The 21,213-nt window shown below is 31.8% G+C and overlaps 1 protein-coding gene across 1 annotated transcript; it reads left to right on the top strand.

Annotated features, from left to right (window-relative positions):
* Positions 1 to 106: 106 nt before the first annotated feature.
* LOC148615738 (uncharacterized) lies at positions 107 to 17,706 on the top strand. The gene is made up of 9 exons (XM_088582275.1): positions 107 to 371; positions 1,334 to 1,456; positions 2,249 to 2,385; positions 5,905 to 5,987; positions 8,516 to 8,592; positions 9,802 to 9,882; positions 10,351 to 10,444; positions 13,508 to 13,584; positions 15,389 to 17,706. The coding sequence occupies exons 1-9, from the start codon at positions 180 to 182 to the stop codon at positions 15,527 to 15,529; spliced, it is 1,005 nt and encodes a 334-aa protein (XP_088438401.1). The 5' UTR covers positions 107 to 179; the 3' UTR covers positions 15,530 to 17,706.
* Positions 17,707 to 21,213: the final 3,507 nt, after the last annotated feature.

Raw genomic sequence — 21,213 nt, 5'->3', positions numbered from 1 at the left:
GTCTGTATGTCACCCATTGCAGTTAAACTTTGCCGTCCGTTTTATAACCTAGATATAAATATTTATATGGTCATAAGTTAAAGTTAATTTTCTCAAGTGCCGAAGCGACAACTTCAAGAAGTTGCGAAATCAAAAGTTCACAAAACCGAAAGCTCATAATCTTTTCTCTTAGAGAAGCTATGGATTTTAAAGAATGCACAGAAGCTTCTAAAGCATGGTGTCTAGAAAGTGGAGCGTCTTTTAGTGTTGACTTAATAGACGAAGGCGATAGAAAAATTCTTTTTAAATATTCCGGAGAAGACGAGGAAGAAAATTCAAACATCAATTTTAGTGTCACTGTACCTCTTAAGAGTGACCCCGCTAGCAAATGGGTATTTATTTTCTTTAATCAATTAGTAATCAGTTTAAAGAGGGTATCATAACTCGAGGAATGGCTTAGTTGTGATTGTGACAACCAAGCCTGTCCAAGTAAACTATTATTACTATATAAGCTGTTCTGTGAGTATTAACTCTAGTATATGCCACTGTGAAAAATAATATATTTTCTTGTTGTTTCAATACGGAAATCTCCTTCAGCTGACAGATTTATAATGACCCAAAGTAAATTACATTGTTTCTGTATTCTTTAAATCAGGGTTGTCTCACCTGTTAAAAGGGTACTTGGATTCAGTTTGGGGAGAGGGGTTACATATTTGTATCTAGGTGTACCATCTTTTTTGGAAGCCTTGTTAACCAAATTCATAACTGGTTCAGACGAAACTCATGAATTATGATGCTTTTTCTTTATTCTACATATTGTCGAGTATGAGTTGCCCCCTTTAAAGTTTGTTACTTTTTATGTTTTATTTTGGTTATTTTGTGATCCTTGTTGTGTGTGTCAGTTTTTCATGTCTGGTCTTTGTCCCTGGAATACATTCTTTTGATTTCCGTTAAAATCTTTGTTCTCATGATTACTCTTTCTGGTTTGAGTATTGTTTGGTTTACAGTGTATGACATAATATCATTTTTTGTTTCTTCCTCACTCGTGGCCATTTTTGTTAAATAAGGTAATAATGAAACATCTTGTTGATTGATTGGAGTTTATGGATTTTCCATACATTTTGTTTACTGGTTTCTGTACATAATTTGTGACTTCTACAACATTACAATAATTTGATGTTTAGGGATTAAATTAGTGCAAAGTAATAAAAAGTATGGTTTATATATATATACATATAAGAGAAGAATCCTGCATTTTAAGAGGCAAAATTTATAATACTGATCTGATATCTTAAACATTTATGCTGTTTGAATCAATAAATATTGTAGTTTGAAGATTGTTTTTTTTTTTCAGATGTTTTGGTCAGAAAATGAAGAAGTTTTACAGAGAATCATGGAAATGCATGAATTTACAGATGGTTGTAAAGAAAAGTCTATTCTTCAAATTTTATCAAGGATCAATATTCTTTTGAAACCAGTAGGTCTATTGTCTATTAACTGTTTTATATCTGCAGTTTATGTGTAGCACATAGTACTGTACATGCATATATTAGGAAGCAACCATTTTGTAACTGAGGATAAAAAAGTTCACAAAACAAGTAAAGCAGATTTTTTAAAATAATTCAGATTTACCAATAATATATTTTTTGAAAAATGAATAAGCATTTTTTCTATCCTGTTTCCCAATTCAATAATACAGTTGTGAGTGTTTATTGTAGGAGTTCTGACCCTTTTTACTGATGGTCAACTTCTATGACCTTTAGAATGACCTTCATATTAGCAAACCCTTGATCTTAGTATCAAATTTATGTTGAAGTAGAAACAACTTCGGGTGACAATTTTTTTTCATGTATGTCATAGATACTGGATGTGTTAGTGAATGCAATGTCAAATAATGTAATCATATGCCATTTCTAAAGAACGTTCATGTTACATTTACATTAAATTTTGTACCTTTGATGCCTTTATGAATTAGAAATATTGCTTTTTTTTAATGGAAAAAAAACAAAAAAAAAGACAAAGTAAAGCAGATTTAGACCAGTAATATATTTTTAAAAAAATGAATAAGCGTTTTTTTCTATCTTATTTTCCAATTCAATAACATTGTTCTTGGTGTTTGTCAGGACTTCTGACCCTTTTTATTGATGGTCAACTTCTATGATATTAGAATGACCTTCATAAATCTAAATTTAATTTAATCCAAATGTAAATTTTTTTTGCATGTTTTGAGGCATGAACACATTTATATATATATTATTGGTATTTAAAGTTGACAGATGCTGATAATGATTCTGATGCAGATGAAATAGAAGATGATTATTATGCAGATGAAGATATAGATGCCAATATGCCAGAAGCAGATCAGGATGTAGCAAGAAGCACTACATCAAAGAATGAAGATGATAGGTAAATTTTTAATAAGTGACCATATTATAGATAAATACAAATGTAAATATATTGTTTATTTATAGTGCAATCACAATTATTACAGATATATATTACAGGGTTTTTTCCAGGATTTTGAAAGCTTTAGTTACTTTAGCCATTTCTGTGGCTTATTTTTAGCTCACCTAGCCAAAGGCCATGTGAGCTATTGCCATCACTTAGCGTTCGCTGCCGTCGTAGTCGTCTTTGTCCATCATCGTCGTTTCAATTATACAAAACTCTTCACCTCTGAAACTACTTGACTAATTAAAACCAAACTTGGTATGAATGTTCCTTGTGGTAGCCTGCATAGAACTGTTGTGGGGATTTTTGATTCTTCAAAAAACATGGCCGCCATTACTAAAAATAGAACATAGGGGTCAGACAGTAGTTTTCACATATATCTCCAAAGCCGTTAGGTTTAGCTGATTTTTGACAGGGTAAAGGTGTTCAGCATGATGAGATCTATCTCTGGTCAAATTTTGGTTTTAATCCGTTAAGCCATTTTGGAGTTGTTGCCCTTTTTCAACGATTTTTGCTATTTTTGATGTTATTTCTTTCAAAAATCTTTTCCTCTGACACTACTCGACCAATTGAAACCAAATTTGGTATGAATATTTCTTGGGGTATACTGCATAGAACTGAAATGGGGATTTTTGATTCGTCAAAAAAATATGGCCGCCATTACTAAAAATAGAACATAGGGGTCAGACACTAGTTTTTCATAGATATCTCCAAAACTGTTAGGTTTATCCAAATTCTTTCAATAGCTGAAATGATCCATATTATTAGGACTACAAAAGTCTTCAGACTCTTTGTAAGAGTTATTGCCCTTGAAAGGGGAAAAATAATTTTTTTTGATAGTTTTCAGTTAATATCTTGAAAACTATGATAGATTAAAAGAAACTTTCCATTGTTGAAAAGATCTTGTGATAGTCCTACCAAAGACTTCTTGAGTCAAAATTGTTGGAAAACTTCTTTTTAATTTATTGCCTTTGAAAGGCAAAATTCAACAAGGTGAGCGATTCAGGCTCCTGGGAGCCTTTGTTTAAAGTAGTATTTGCATCTGACATACATGTAAGATATTTCTGTATCATCTGTTATTTACAGCACTGTGTAAATACATGAAATAAAACTTAAAAGTACAACTACATTGCATATGAATAAAGGATTCCGCTATCATGCAAGCATGTTTTCCAGACAATCCAAATTTAATTAAAAAAGAAACACCCCAGCCTTTAAGAATCATCAAAAATGGAAATTCCTTTACACTCTTATACTTCAATCAGGGACATACCAAGTACATCCTTGGCATAATTTTAAATGTATTGAATATAACAAAAAATGCTGTTTTATGCATAGCCACCCTTTTTAGAAACACAAAAATACATCTAGCGAAGTGTAGCATAAATGATATTTTCAAGATCGTAAAAAAATGCCGACATGCAACTATAAAAATATTACCCACATTTGGTTTACACTCATGTTTTATTTACAAAAATAAATGATATATAATTTTTTATGTCATTTTGATACAAAGTTAACCAGAAGTAAAGAAATTTGCCCAGCAGAAATTTTTACCAGCATTTGAACTTTATAGACCTTAAAGTAACGCTTGAGTGGTCAAGAGACATTTACTTCCTGTGTCTGATTAGTGTAATTGGTGAATTAGGTGATTGTGCACGCACAATTTTGACACCTGTTGAGAGTTGTAATTAGCTTGGGGTGATAAAATTGTCACTTTCAGCACTAGAACCAATATTAGGCTTACAGCTTATAATGTTTTTTTGTACTTTCAAAGATTTTATGGAGATTTTTGATTCATCAAAAAACATGGCGGCCATTTTTAAAAATAAAACATAGGAGTCAGATTGTAGTTTTTCGCCTATATATCCAAAACCATAGGGTTTAGCCCATTCTGACATGAGTAGAAGTGTTTAGCATGATGAGGTCTACCTGTGGTCAAATTTTCATGTTAATCTGATAAGCCATGTTGGAGTTATTGCCCTTTTTCAACATTTTTTTTACCATTTTCAATGTTATTTTTTTGAAAAATCTTCTCCTCTTGACATTACTTGAACAGCTGGAACCAAACTTGGTATGAATATTCCTTGGGGTATCCTGCATAGAAATGATGTGGGGATTTTTGAAGTTAAAAACATGGCTGCCATTACTAAAAATAGAACATAGAGGTCAGACAGTAGTTTTTCGCTTATATCTCCAAAACCAGGTGAGCAATTCAGGCTCCTGGGAGCCTCTTGTTTATTTTTGTTGCAGTTTTGGAGAGTGCATTTTTTCAATCAGATAGTTCTTACGGTTTTTGAGTTATAAGGGGCCGAAGGGAACCATGCCCCAAAATTCGACTTTAATTTTGATGTGATTTTGAAAATATTTTTTTATTGGATTCCATATGAAAATCCTAGTCTCAATACATGAGCTTTTAGATGTATACTTACCAAATTCTGTTACTTACTATTTTTGAGATAATGAGGTACAATGTGATCTATTAATGTGCCCTGAAGCAGACCTTTATACTTAAATTGAATTTCAAAATATTGTGCAATATTGTGTCCAAATGAGTTGTTGTGTCCATAATGAAATGTAAGGCCCTATGTTTAGTGTGTCACGGTTTTCAAGTTACAAATGTATAAGGGGCTTAAGGGGACCAAGCCCCAAAAAATTTACTTTTTTATTTTTTTTTTGGTGATTTTGAAATTTTTTTGGGGGGATTTCAGATACGTAAATATAAGAGGTTTAAGATGAATGCTTATTAAGTTAACCCAATCATTTACTTTTTTTGGAGATAATGAGGTACAAAGTGATCCATGAATGCATCGTGAAGCAGACCTTAATACTTACATGAATGAACTGTAAATCCTTATGTTTTGTGTGTCAAAAACTAATATTGTGCCCACGCTTGCCTCAAGTGAATAGAGTCCAACTGACTGTTGTCGTATCGTACTGTGCTCGGCGAAGCTTTATTTAACATTGTATATATATATATTTATATATATGATAAGTTAAAAATATGATTATTTACTAGCCATAAATCATTATTTGCAAATGCTACACTCAACTTCTTATTATTTAGTTCAAAAGGAAAATATAAGTTGTGTAACTTTTGTTTTTGTGGAAAAGTTTTATTGATTAAATTGATTTGGAAAGTTGAAGTATCTTTCCTTTTATATGCAAATTGTTTAGCGTTTTTTAAAGGATTTAATGCAATAAATTAGAATACGTACAAAGACAGTGTATTGATTTTTTTTATTCTTTCCTGAGAAGAATTGATAAATAAATTGTTATTTTGCAACTTATGACAATTATGTATTATTGTCAGTATCTCCCATCTCAATCTCAGGGTATTGCATATAAACTGGAGAAACCTGAAATAAAATAAAAGGATTTAATTTTATCTGTTTTTTTTTATCACATTTTTAGATGAAAAATCATACTTTGAAAATTTCCATACCTATTCCTATTTTTGCTTTTTGTATATTTAAGTGGAGAGGAAGATGACATTGGTGGCGCTTCCAATTTCTTTGGTGATGTTGGAACAAAAGCTGCTGTAGCTAGACTATTGTCAGGTAAAAAAGTAGATAATCAGTTTATAGTTAGAGCGGTGTTCTAGCTATGCTGTAGCTAGACTATTGTCAGGTAGATAATCAGTATATAGTTAGGACAGTGTTCTAACTATGCTGTTTTCAAACAAAAGTTTTGTTTGTTAAAAGTTGTAGTAAATACTATTTCATAAATTTAAAATGATTTTGAAAATTTAGTAGCAGTAATCTTCAATATTATATGTTTCATTTCCTGAAACATTGTACCTACATGTAAAGAAGTTCAAACAATTTTAACTGGTTTTTGACAGCCAGACATTAGGAATGTGTACATATTCCCTAAAGACAGTTTCTCCTCTATACAATCAACAATAAAATTTGAAAATTTAAACTTCAGTATTTCAGACAGGTTGGGAGAAAAAGGGGTTTATACACTACATTATTTTACATACTAAAATTGTCATAAAAAACTGAAAATTATTATTCACAAGCCAAATTCAGATTGCCTTCTCTCACCTTTTTTCTGACCAACCAATTTAAGATAAATGGCCTAATGAAAGTACCAATATACATCCAATGAATGACGGAATGACGGTATTTTTGTTTACCTTAAATTACCTCAGAAATAAAGCTGTTTCCCTTATCACATGTTAATGAAAGTTTCCCGATTTGTCAAAAAATGGCAAAAAATAATCCCAATATAGATAAAATATTTCCCAGTAGGTAGTCATAGTGTAGGATATGGTGTTTCTATTCCACTGATTAACTGTTTATGACTTTTTCTTGACATGCTCATACAAGTCATCAATATAGCCACAAATTCAAGGTTTTGTAGTTTTTACAAATTTCCTGTTAAAAAGATTCGGCATATTTTCCCAATACAAAAGGAGTTAAGGTAGTTATGAAAAAGGCCAACAATATCATTGCTTGAGTTCAACTGCTATCTTGTTTCTTAGTTCAATAGCGGTAGAGAGGTGTTTTCTAAGGTCAAAATGGTGAAATATATAAATATGTAAATTTCCAACAATGTTAGAATTTTTAAATTTGCAATGCAAATTTTTGGTCATTCCTTCCGCAGGACTCGAACTCATACTTCTGTGACATCTGTGGCAACACTGCCCGCACAAAGTCCAGTGCCCTAGACCACTCGTCCAGCTAGGCTATATGAAAATATAGCTTTCACTGGTCGGGTAATTCCTCTGTGTAGGATTTATCTTGGGCTGTAACTTAGTACAAGATGTATGGTTGTACAGGACAGCTCATCTATGTGTTGTTATGTAGGATAGAGGATCAAATTAACAATACATGTCACAACAAATCAGTATTATACAAATGTCTCAGAATGTGATGACTCTATTCACTACACTGTACCATCGGATCAAATTGATACAGGGAAGATAATGTAAGCATACAAGGGTCTGAAAAATTCCCAACGATGTTAGAACTGTCAAATTTGCAAAGTGAATTTGCGAAGAGTTTGAGTCACATGGAGGGAACAACAAAATATTGGCTTTCCAAATTTGACAGTTCTAACTTCATTGCGAATTTTTCAGACCCTTCTATGCTTACATCATCTTCCTTGGATTGATTTTGGGGGTTGTGATTTGAACTGAAAGCATTTTTTATGATGTTCCAGACATTGTCTTAATTATAAGTGAATAAATCTCTCTGAAATTGTAATACAAATTACAATATTCCTTTCCTTTGTCAAATATGTAATCCCAATAAAAATTCAGAGTTGTTTCAAGCTTGATTGGAGTGACCATACTTGCTTCAAGTGTTCAGGGTTCGAGCGCTGTGTTCATGCAAGCTTTGATTAACCTTTCATTGGAGTGTCCATACTTGTTCCAACTGTTCAGGGTTCAAGCTCTGCATTCATGTAAGCTGTGAGTTGTGGAGCATTTTATTGTAAAATACCTTTGAATAAGATATTAATTTGAAGATTTGCTTCTGTAGTTGGTCAGAGCAGGTATCTTTAAGACTACAAAAAAACTTAACAAATCTATTTTGTACATGTATTTATATCTTAGTTTAAAATGATTGTGTTTCAAATAAGAGGTGTAACAATTCATGGATGAATTTTCATTATCACCTTTGGTCAGAAATATATATTTATTTATTATTTACTTATTTTCTTATTCTTTCTTTCTCAAAGCTGGTTTTCTGTTTTACTTGTGCTGTAAAGCTGAAAGTCATTGACATGCAGAAAAGAGTGGTTGTAAAAATTGTGAATGCCCTTATACAGTTTTGATCAAGTTTGAGAAGATGTTTGGCTTCCTAAAATAATGTCTAAATATAGACTGTCTGCTGTTCCGGCCAATACTGTATGACAAAACATATGATATTATTGTATGGCCTTAGAGTATTTTTAAAGTAAACTTTTCAGTGATACTCAGTTCTAGTTTCTAAAGGACAATTTTTTTGTGCCTGTTACTAACTTAAAATAAAATACTGCAAATTGAGATTGCTTAAACAAGTAGAACTTTCAATTGTTTGCTTTTATTGTACCTGTACTAATAACAACCCAAAAAAACATGTCAACTTTTCAATTACAGATTTGAAAAACATGAAGAAGGAAGCACACAAGTATGGAATTGATGGAAGTCCAAGGGGAGACAATTTATTCATCTGGGTAAGACTTGGTCATTTGTATTTAAATAGAAAGCAATTATTGATGGTTTTTTTTGGGGGGTGTGGCTAAATTGTCTTTATGGAGCAAATAGGAAAAACACATTTGTTTATTCAAATAGAAAAACACCTTTTTTGTGTGCAAATTTAAGTAAGCCAGTTGTTTTAGCTCCTTCTTTAGATATCAAAATGTCACTTTAAGCATGCTGAATATATAGATTTTTGAATGAACATGCCAGTAGGTTTTCAGAAAGCAGAATAAAAAGAAATATAACTTATATTTTGCATATATTTACCCATATTTGTAATGCATTTGTTTATATGTTTTTTTAGACATTTAAAAGTAATAAAATTACCAAATTTAAACCTACACAGTTCTTGAACCGGTTCCTGCAACTATAATTGCAATCTGTCATGGATCATTGTTAGTTAAAATCAGTGATTGCTTCTGTTTTACACCACATGACTGCTGATTGGTTCATATATTTATGGAGTGGTTTGTTTCAATTTTCCATTTTACACAAATTTACTAAACTTTATAGATTAAGACAAAAATTTATTTACTTTTCTTTTGCATTTGCTTTATTTTCCCCTATTTATCCTCCCACAGTTTAGCTCTTGGAGGCTAAAAACACCTACTTCAAAAGATTTATCACACATTATACATCTGTCATTGAAAAAAAAAATCCCTCACCAAAGGACCATTTGAAAATGAACAAGTGCACATACATTCCCTGAAATGTGCTTCCTTTTATATGAAATCCTTTTAAATTATTGTTGCTGTTCCCACCTGTTGTTTATTTTTTTTTCATGAGGAAAACATGTTTTTTTTATAGCTTAAAAATTTGTCATTCAAAATACCCAACATAAATAGTTTTTGGAGATGGTCCAAATACCCATTCTCTGAGGTTAACAGGTATGTTAAACGGAAACATAAAACATGAATTAATTAAAATTCACTTCTAATTTACATTAAAATTATACTCGATTAAAATTTCCATGACATGGTCATCTGTCATTTTACAAACAAAACTATGATAAGTTTGGTCTTTGAACTGTCAGCGATCTGTCAAATAGTTGCATGGATTGGTTCAGGGACTACAACACTTACTTAACTGAATTTGGATTTTATTTCCCAGCTTTTTCTTTCGGTGAACACACTCATTATGTTGATTATATGGAAATTAAGATGAAATTGTTTTATCATTAATAGGATATTAAACTTAAGGACTTTCCAGTAGATTCTAAACTTGGAAAACATTTGAATGAATACTCACTCAAGTTCAAAAGAGATGTAAGTTGTAATAATATTCATGTACAGTCTGTTGTCTATAAAAGGACGTTGATGGAGTAAGACGGAATATGTGAATATACATTTGTAGTATTAAAAATATACCTACATGTTTATAGCTGATAGATATGGTAATACAGAACTAATTTTATAATGTAACAGAATTAATAGGTGTCCCTATACTTAAAATAAGGTATTACATTAAAAAAAAACAATTAAACTTGTTTGATATTCACATTGCTGTCTAACTAGGAACATGTACATGTATGCTTGCCTCTATGAATTTCCTCTGTTTTGCACTTGTTTTCACTGTAAATTAGTCATTTTTTATTTAGCGTTTTCATATATACCCAGTGTAGAGAATCAAGAAATTCGAGATTATTACCGGCAGATATATGTACAACATATTGTAGTGCAATTTATGGCATTGTAGATGAGTAAACAGGTCTAGTCTATGTTTGTTTATTTCAGCCTGTTATACAGTTAGAGATGCAATTTCCACATGATTACCCAATGACCCCTCCATTTGTTAGGGTTGTTAGACCTAGATTTAAATTTCTGACAGGTAAGGTTTAACTAAACAGCACAAGTAAATTGTGATGGTAGCTTTACCCAACACTTGTTACCAGTAGTCTGTCACCTAGAAACATCACAGTTAAAACATGATGTGGGATTAAATAAGTTTCAGGTTGTTACTTGAACTGTTCTTGAAGTATGGGCCCAAAATGGAGTGGATGCTGGACAATAAATAACATTGTAAGTGCAAGTGGATGGATCTCTTTGAAATTAATCCAAAATGAGCCATACTGCAGAAAAGGTTGGGATTTATAAGGTTTGTGGCTGAAACCATGCAGGAATTATGGTAGAAAAAGGGGCCAATTCAATTCTGGTCGGATTCTTGTCTATGTCAAATATTTAATTGTCCCCCACAACACATTGCGAGGGGACATAGAAGTGCTGGATGTCCGTCCGAGTTTTTTTTGTAATGCTCCTACCAAATAAGTTTTTTTAGGTATGTAGCCTTATTATGAAGAGTTACAGATTGGGTCTGACTTTGGTTATAGTTGAATGACTTTTACAGAAGTTAAGGCTCTTGGATTTAGAAAATTTCAGTGAATTTAAAGTTTTCCGCCATTTTTTTTTGGTAATGCTTTCTACCAATTGATTTTATCTTTTGTTTGTAGTCTTACTATGAGAAGTTACAGATTAAGATTGACTTTGGTTATGGTTGAATGATTGTTATAGAAGTTAAGGCCCTTGGACTTAAAAAATTTCAGTGAATTTAAAGTTTATACTGACAAAGAAGGCAATTTGTTAGTTAAAATGTATCTTTTTAAGCAGGGGACATTGGAATGCTGTTTTTAATTGAGATTGAAATTCAGAACTATATCAAGCTTAAATGGTGTGTCCATTCTTGTCCCGATTACTGCAGAGTTCAAACTTTGCAGTCATATCTAGCCCATACAAAGCATTTTTTTGCCACAAAAAATTGCTGATGTAGAATGGTATGGTTTGGCACTGTCATCCTCTGTGCCAACAGCTTTGTCAATGCTTTTGTCTTGTATCTGTAGACACTTGGTTTTGGATAACTTGAACATCAGTGGGTTTAAAGCTTTCCAAACCACAAAATGAGTTTGGTATTGATTTTTCAGCTTACTGACTTAACTGTTTGGAATTGGGGTTCATAAAGTTGCCAAAAACAAGCTTTTATGACATTGTTTTTACTATATCATGACCACAAAAAGTTTGTTTGTATTGGTATGGCACTGTCATCGTTTGTAGGCATAGACACCTGGTTTTCATGTGATAATTTGATAATAGTTCATTTATCTTTATATAATGTACAAACAGAAGGTAGGTATTGATTTTTGGGTTAATGGCCCCAACTGTTTTAGAATTCGGAGCCAAAAAAGGGCATTTCATGGAATTCAACTTTTTAACTCCAATAAAAGCAGAGGACTATCTATAATATTGTTCCACAATAATACAAGGTGCCATACCACAAAAGGAAGGCTGGGATTTATGATTCCTAATGAAAATCATTGCCTGTGTTTTTCAATCAGATTTCAGTTGCCTTTTACAGTTCTTAAATTATGAAGGGTCAAAGGAGTCCACATCCTAAAAAAATTGTCTTTTTTTTATTTTTAGGTGTGATTTTGAAATTATTTATTTTTAGATTCCTCATGAAAATCCTTACCTAAATAAAGAGCTTTAAAAAGTATGCTTACAAAATTAACCCTATCACTTACTGTTTTTTAAAATGGGGTACAAAGTGATCCATGAATTCATCCTGAAGCAGACCTTTATACTTAAATTGAGTTTCAGAATAATGTGCAATGTTGTGTCACAATGAGTTGTTGTATCCATAATGAACTGAGCTCAACTGGCTGCTGTCATATCATGCTGCCCCCTGCAAAGCTTTTTATAACTCTAGTATAATCATATAGATCTATAATAATACAATGTTCCTTACCTGTAAAGTGAGGTCTTGATCTGTTTTTGAGATTTGTAAGAATTAGGGGCTGAAAAGTGCATAATTTAAAAAAAAAAACTTTATATTTTGGGCATTGCTTTATCCTGACAACTTACAGATTAATCTCAAATTGCTTCGATCCATCTGATGTTTTTGCTGAGTTTTTGTCCTTGGAAAGTTGTGGCTGACTCAGCTTTCTACACTTTTCTTCTTAATGATTTATGCATGAAGTTTGCACTCAGTTCTCTTCAAAGGATTTTTCTTCTGGTATGGGACTTAGTATTCCCATGCAATACATTCAGAATGTTTGATCCACTTCAAGGACCTAAGGATCAGCATGAAACAGTTTGACTTCCACAAACTCCTGTAGTAGTTTCTAACTGCCTCTTATTTAAAAAGAAACATAGTATCAAGCTGTTAGTTTTGGAAAGGCACCCTTGATTCATATTAAAACTCAGTAATGTTACTGTGGCTACTTGTTTTTATGTCAATATTCACTAATGCACTTATAAATGACTTGAACCTCCATACATTCAGGATTATAAAAATATGTACTTTGTAACGAAATAAAACACTTAATAGTTGTGTTCTGACTGCCTCAAAACAGCTTTATTTCAGCAGAATGAGATTTTCAGAATTGACCTGATTATATAGTATTACCTTAACTGTATAAAGAATTTTATTTCAGGCCCAGATATTCAAATTAGTCTACATTAAGTTCTATATTTATCATTGTTAACACAGATTAGTTACTATTTACTGCAATCACTAACATTAACACGACTCTGTATCCATGATACTAGTGCATGGTTTGGTTGTACACTTGCATGGACACACCTTTCCTTCCACGAACACACAAAAGGGAAAAAAACATAAAAAAAACCCCAAAAAACACTTGTATTCATGAATTATTATTTGTTAATGATATAGATGATGTTTACTAGAAAATTCCTTATGTCCCCATCTACTTGTACTTAGTACAATGTATAATTAATTAGTTAATTATTTTTCAGTCTATTAAAAAGCCAATCTCGCATCACTCTGTTATGTCACTCACACACATCATAACTGGAAAACTGGGAGCAATGCCAAATTAGATTGATTTTTTTGTATGTTTGTAAATATTCTAGGTGTCAGCATGTCTTTTCATTCCAGGCCATATAACAATTGGAGGTAGTATTTGTATGGAAATGTTGACCAAATCTGGATGGAGACCAATTAATGACATTGAGGTAGGTCATTATGATTTTCATTGTACAAATACCTAGTAACTTGTAGGTAGAAAGAGAAATAATTCAGCTTCAGTTCCTTGCTTAAATGGCTGAACTTCTCATTGCCTCGTACAGCAATACCATGTGAGACTTATAAATACTATGTGTCTATGCTTCCATGCCTCTGTGTGTCATACCATATCTCCAATGGAAATTAGGTTCCCATGCACCCTTGTGTCTGTGCATTACCCCATATCCCCAATGGAAATTAGGTTCCCATACTTCCTTGTGTCTGTTTGTCACACCTCGTTATGGCTCGTATTTGTTCTCATGCTTACATTTCTCAGCCGATTTGGATAAATTTTATACCAAAGATTGCTAGCATGAATTTTGGATAAGTTTGAAACATCAACAATGAGCAGCTAATATTGTGAGAGTATAACCTATCGAAATTAAGATTTGATTTGTAAGTGCTCTCACACCTAAATTTGTAATTGGAATCGGTAATTTAAACCAAAGGTTTAAGCCATAAGTATCTTGGACATGTTTTAGATTAGTGATGACTGTCTAACGTTGTGATAGTTATCCCCCTTGAAAATTTGAATGCAAAAATTCATCATAGCCTACACAACAAAATGTTTAGGGTATACTGTAGCTCAGTTCTTCCATCCTCTATTTTTATCACAAACCTTGTAGTTTGAACACAATATGTGATTGTGCATATTACATAGACGTTTGTATTTCTGAGATTTTGTTTTGAGTTATGCCCTTTGAACTTGACATGCTCCTATAAGTTCTTTCATTTCAATCAGCAAATACTAGTACCATTTTGATGGTGTTTATGCTTTAAACTATAAAAACTACTGTAGAGTGGACCAGGAACAAGCTTTATTATCAGTATTCAAATCTTGTTTGAATCATTACTTTGGTAGAAATGGGCATTAATTTTTCTTTTACATTCTCCTTAAATTGTAAAAGTTGGGTAATTGATTGATTGAATTTTTCCTCCTCATTCTCAGCAATGGATTATATGTACTCACAACCTTTTAACCCCAGGAGGGTGATAAATTTTCTTCAATCAGTATCAGCCATTTCATATTTCCTGAATTTTCTATTATTTTCATGGAAGAAACCCATTCTTCTTCAGCCAAGTCTTGATTTCAAATATTTCTCCCCTTTCTGTGGTTAAATTTGCATATTGATCATGCAACATACAGGACCCCAAGCCCAAACAACAAACCTGTTGGGTGTTTAATGCTTTCGATGTGTCTGTCCATCTGTCTGTTAATCTTCTTTTAACATTTCACCGCTTTGTTGGTCTCATGGTAGTGTGCTTGCCTCTAGTGTGGAAGGTAGTGGGTTTGACCCTCAGTAACTCAAGATTTCCAATTTGGTATTCACTGCTTCTCTGCCAAGCATGTGGTAATTAAGGGGGTAGGGTGATTATTGGTTGGTTCTGAATCAAAATAATGTGTCTGAGTGGGGTGACATGCTTACCTGCGGGATGTTGCTTCTGCGAGCTAGCACAATAAATATCTGGCTCGGCGTTGCAACTCCCCTCAAATTACGGAACAGAGTATCATGAAACTTGGTATGTTTTAAGAAGACAGTATGCTGCTGTGTATATTACCAGGAGTTTTTATGCATCAAATTTGTGGAACAAATGCTCATTTAAAGTTTGTTTCTGAAAGTACATGTCTAAAGCAGCTTGTCATCCCTCTCTTCAAACTACTGATGTTTGAACAGAGTTTTATCATCTTGATTGAAATAATTTAAGCACTTTCTACTTGAATGACATTCTGTAATTTATATATATCAATTTCAGATGATTCTAGTGCAAATAAGATCAGAGATAATGTCTGACAGCCAAGCTTCATTAGATCTGACAGATGCCGATAGGCCTTATGGGGAACAAGAGGCAAGAGATGCTTTTAATAGAATGGTTAAACGTTATGGTTGGAATTAATAGTTTAGGTGTATTATATATGAATGCTTGAATGATTCCATGATGAAAGGACTTTGGTTGTATTTATCATGTATGAGGAAAGAAAGATAAATAGAATTGTCTTGCATAACTATTTTTGAAAAAAAATGTGTAATTTATGTAAGTCAGGTTAACAGCATGCTTGTAATCTTGTAATATTTCACATGTGAAAGTGTCATGTCTTCAGCTGTAGATAGAAATGAGCAAATGTTATGTGAACTGAAACTATACTGTAGTTTTGTTGTATTTCATTGCTTATAATTTGACCATATTGATAGTTGAGTTATATCTTTTACTTGTGAGAATGTAACTTTGGAAGAACTAGTCATGAAAAATGATAAGAATGAAAGAGTGAAATCTGTTTGAGATATTGTAGAACTGGGTACAATTAATGAAATTAATAATGGTGTGAGAAAGAGGAAGAAGGGATTGAAACAAAACCATAATAGTCATGTAGAAAGAATAGATGGAAAGATATAAGAAAACGGTGTTTAGAAACTGAAGGGCAAGCAAATGTAAGAAGATATGAAGTATCTTATATCATGTTGTTTGCTTTTAAACTTTTAGTGTATTGTTTATATGTATTATGCAATTACTATGTTACCTATTTTTTTACAGTATGTAGTAATTGTGTAATTAGAACCTTCACAATTTTATTATTTTTTTGGGGTAAACTTTTATGATTTTAATGGTATGTTGTACTCACTAAAAATCTATTCTCACCATGGACAAGACTATCTACATGTATATGATGACCTTTGGGTTGTATTTTGGACACCTGTATATTGTCTGCATGTTGTCTTATTTGCAATTCCTCACTAATTCCCAATTTTACTTTTATAACAGAGGAGTTTAGTCTCAGTTGGGCATTGAACCTAATAAAAGATGGTGGTTTTAATTTTTATAGGAGAAGCCATCTAAAATTTAGTTGAAGTAACAAGCTTCATGCTGCATTTAGAGAATTTTAATTGGAATGATACCCAAAATTGGAATTGCATTGTATTCATTTTTAGGAAAAGTATATGGGTGTATTTGAATTGTAACTTTGAGCAATTTATTTTCAATTAGGTCAAAGTTTTACAACATGGTTTGAAGGAAGTTTATTTTTGCAAGATATAATTTGATAAATTTTGCTGTTTTATGCTTTTATCTTTCAAACTATATAATAATGAAATAAATGGATAATTGACAAATTACCTGTCTTCAAATGTCTCCGGAGGCAATTCTTTTGCGCTTGGAAGAACATCAAATTACCAGTGTGAGATAAGGCCTGGCAATAACTTGTGGCATCATGGAAACTCTAGTTTTATGTAAATGCCCATCTTATAATTTTAAGAATAAATCTGTGTATATTTGTTATAAATTAAGTTATATTAATAAACTTGTTAAAATTTCTTAATTCAACCTCACCTTAATATGCTGAAAAAAAAACATGTTTTTTTTAAATAAGCAGCACTTTCATAACTTGTTTCAGTTGTGAGTCTTCATTATATATTTTTCTTAACTTTCCTTTTTCTCAGGTTGTATTCATCGTGGACAAACATTTCAGTCATATTATGTTATGATGCTGTCATTGTTGGCATTGGTGTCGTCATTGTTAATATTTTTATTGATATACAATTGTAGTGAACCAGATGTCATGAAATTTTGATATATTGTAACTTCTTACTAGATTAAGCTTGCTATTCAAAATGGTGTCACTGGCCCCTACAGTTCAACAAAAAAATGGGGCCTAAAGGGGTAAAATGGGTTCTTTTAAATATGATGTAGATGGTTTATTTCTCATTCAGTTTTTACCATTCTTCTTTGAAATTGCTTCTTTTCAAATTCTGTGTTAAAATATTTTGACAGATTTGAAATACAACTTAGCATTTTCAGTCTATAGTGGGGCCAAAATGGGACCACACCCTAAGAATCAATTTTTTAGGTTCCACTCTATGGTTATGCTACTGCAGATTATTTATGACATTTTGTGGAAATAAAGCTATATTGAGACACACTTAAACATGCAAATCCAACGTTTTTTTTTCCTGAAAAAAGTACCATTATATATGTATTTTTTTAAAATCCTTACATTATGGAGATCCATGATAATGGCTGATATTCTTTTATATATAGTCATAAAACTCTGTAGCTATTGTAACATATTGGGAAAAAAATATCAGTTTTAATGACAAATTTTGGTTGCCTTCGAAAACTTTAACTGTCAAAAGAGGTTTTTTAAAATATCAGGCACTTTAAAACTGCAAGAAAAAAATAAGCAGACATGATGTTGTTGTATAAAAACAAAAAATATGTGGACCTTTTCCTGCTTATTTGTTCATGATTTTAATTCCTAAAGTTCTTGCGAAATTTAGAATTTTTGAAAAACAGCCAGCGAGTACAGAGGAGAGACCCCACTGGGGCAAGGACCTGAATATTTCTGGATAACTTAAAACATGCATTTCGCACCTCTTTATTTTCACAAATATTGCATCTATTAATGTATGAATGCTGTACTACCCACAATCATTATTTCCACCAAGTTTCACCTTTTATTTTTAAGTTTTTAAGACTGTGTCAACTTCGTGTATGAAACCTTAGCTCACTTGGCCTAAAGGATATGAAAAAATGTTCACCTAAGAAACTACCGTACAGAATTCAATGAATATGATTTGATTGTTCCAATAAAGGTATATGTGTTAAGAATTTTCATCATAGAAAAAGCACCACCAATTCTGCAAACTTATCAAGGCAGGTGAGCGATTAAGGCTATTTAGAGCCTCTAGTTTGTTTTAGTCAAATTAAAAAAAATTAATTTGATTCCATACAAAATTCCTGCATGTGTTTTTAAATCAGATTTCAGATATTTTTTACCATTTTCAAGTTAGAAGGGATCAAAGGGGCCACACCAAAAAAAAAAAAAACAACTTTTTTATTTGGTCAGATTTTGAAATTGTTTTCATTGGATTCCTTCTGGAAGTCCATATCTGCATGTTTCAATTGATATTGGAATAATTCTTCCTTTTTTTAGGTAACAAGGGATCAAAGGGGCCAAACCCATCATTTTTTTGACAACTGTATTTTAATTTAAAATTTCAATTGTACCTCTTCAAGAGGGCCTCTTTACAATGAGTTTAAGTAGTATGTTAGCAAATTTACTCCTTCATGAACTGTTTATGAGATAATGGGGTACAAAATGATCCTTGAAAGCACCCTGAAAGTTGAAACTGAATTTTAAAATATTGTGCAATTCTGTATCCAAACCAGTTGCTGTGTCCATAATGAAATGTAACACCCTGTTAAAGTGTGTCAAAAATTAATATTGTGTCCATGCTTGCCCCAAGTGAAGAGTTTTCAACTTCCTGCAGTTGCATCATGCTGAGCTCAACAAAGTTTTTTATTGTTTATGTTATGTTGTAATGGTCATTATTTCTAATACATTGTATAAGAAAATTTCAACATAGATAGAATTTTTTTAACTTGTATAGGACCACACAATTTTCTGTCATGTAATGGTATCATCCTGTCAGTCTTATCCATTAACCTTTGTTTATGAACAAAAATTTGAGTAAAACTTATCCAATCTTTTTGAAATTTTAATTTTGGTGAACATAATTGAGTGCCCTATTGTCTTTGAAGGTATTTACCTTTCCCCTTTTGGAAAGTAGGGGCCAAAAGGGAGAAATTACTTGTCATTAGAACTGATAGGCAAGGCTTATTGTTGATCTGATTTTTTATGATTCAGATGTCAATCTGTTCCATTTGAAATTCAGTTTTGAATTTTTTTTACAAGGTAGCCTTATCTGTAACAGTTTGTGAGTCAAAGGGGCACATAATTTGGTCATACCAAAGTAAAAAATATATTTTTTTTTTTTTAAATTGGTTGGATTTCGAAAAATTTTATACATTGGATTTCTTAAGAAAATCCTGTTTGTGTTATTCAGTCAGATTTCAGATATCTCTTACCATCTTTGAGTAAAAAGGGGTCAAATATGCCAAAGATGCAATTTTTTTATTTTTGATCTGATTTTGAAAGTTTTTAATTAATTTTCAAATTTTGTGCTACATTATGTCCAAACCAGGTGTTTTGTCCATAATGAACTATAAGTCCCCATGCTTAAGTATTTTAAAAACACATATTGTGTCCACACTTACCCCAACAGTTCAGGGTTTGACAACTGCTGTTGTATCATGCTGTGCTCTGTGAAGCTCTTTATTTTGTATCTTGACTGAACATAACATTTATTTAATACAGGTTACCTGCTATGCTAGTAAAATTAAATAAATGTTTTTTATCATAAGAGGTAAAAATCAGGCAATGGATGGTACATGACAAATTTTATTTTCAAAATATATTCATCTATTTCATATCCCAAATGCATCCTTTTGCAAAGTTGAATGCTGGTTTTCAATTAACTGCAGTGGTTAAAGAGAAATAAGTTAGATAGAAAGCACTGAAATTCATTGAAAAATTGAGATAACTCTTTCATTTTGAGCAAAATATGGCTGCTTTCATAGGAAAATGTTGAAATGTTTTCTTTGTCATCCATTGTCGATTTAAAATAAATCTTTGTACAATTGGACATATACATGTATAATATAGACATTACATTGGAGTGAAAAAATTTGTGGGATAAAATTTACCATGTGCCATCCATGTAATATCATAGGAACTGCCTGGTTTCTGAATTGAGTCTCTTAAAAACATAAAGAGGGCTATTTAAATTTCTGGTTTTATGAATTATTTTGCAAATTTTAATTGGTCTCAGTACAGTTATCATTAATATATTCAATACAGTATTGAAGGGAAAAGATATTTTTCATCAAACAACTTTTGTGGGAAATGATCAAAATATTTTTCGAAATGAAAATGGTAATGCTCTATGTATCTGCTATTTATATACTTGCTGTAAAAACATCATTATACATGTATTTACTTGTTGTAAATAAGTGACCACTTCTGTGATAATTTTATTTAATAAAACTTATATTTAGCTTACTGTTTTCTTTTTAAATGTTCGGAGTCACACCAAAGACTTTAGAAATTGGAATTTACTGTTTCTCCACCAAGCACTAGGTGTATAGGAGATAGAGTGATAACTGGTTGAGTCAGAATAGTGTTTGAGTGGGGTGACGTGCCTACATGTAGGCTAGAGTTTATGTGAGCTGGCATAATGAAAATTCAGATTAGTGCAAAGCAGGGTCTGTTGGATTAATTAAACATTCTTCTCCTGAAATACATGAACATGCCGCCTGCAATAGAACGTAACATTTAACAATCAACAATCTTTTTCAATGTTGATAATAACGTTAGGGATACACATAATTGACATTTTGAACTTTTATTGACAATATTGTGTGTATGTTATATGAATAGTACTAAAGCATGAAATCTGAAAAGGGTTTTATATGTTAAGCTTAAATTTATACTTGTGCATTTCAAACTGAACCTGTCGAGTGTCAAAGTTAAGATTCTGTTAATTTCTACATATTTTTCCTATTCTTATTATTATGATTTGGTTTTCCTTGATGTTCACCTAGCTTATATGTTGAAAGTATAATGCGTCCCAATGAACAAGTACTGTACTTTTGAAAAAAAAGTTTTTAAATTTTAAAAAATCCTTTTTTTAATATTAGAATCATTTTTTTCATATTAAAAAATAGGGCTTTTTGTCCACTATGGC

This window comes from Perna viridis, chromosome 5 (genome assembly GCF_037379345.1).
Source record: "Perna viridis isolate PV_CMFRI_1.1 ecotype Kerala chromosome 5, ASM3737934v1, whole genome shotgun sequence".
Classification (NCBI taxonomy): Eukaryota; Metazoa; Mollusca; class Bivalvia; order Mytilida; family Mytilidae; genus Perna; species Perna viridis.
Note: the sequence above shows the minus strand (reverse complement) of the source record. Positions and strands in the feature narration are given on the sequence as shown.

Excerpts from the sequence above, each read along its gene's own strand:
- LOC148615738 (XM_088582275.1), top strand. The coding sequence starts at position 180 with ATGGATTTTAAAGAATGCACAGAAGCTTCTAAAGCATGGTGTCTAGAA. Across the intron at positions 1,457-2,248 it reads TCAATATTCTTTTGAAACCA|TTGACAGATGCTGATAATGA; the intron begins GTAGGTCTATTG and ends TGGTATTTAAAG. Across the intron at positions 13,585-15,388 it reads GACCAATTAATGACATTGAG|ATGATTCTAGTGCAAATAAG; the intron begins GTAGGTCATTAT and ends TATCAATTTCAG.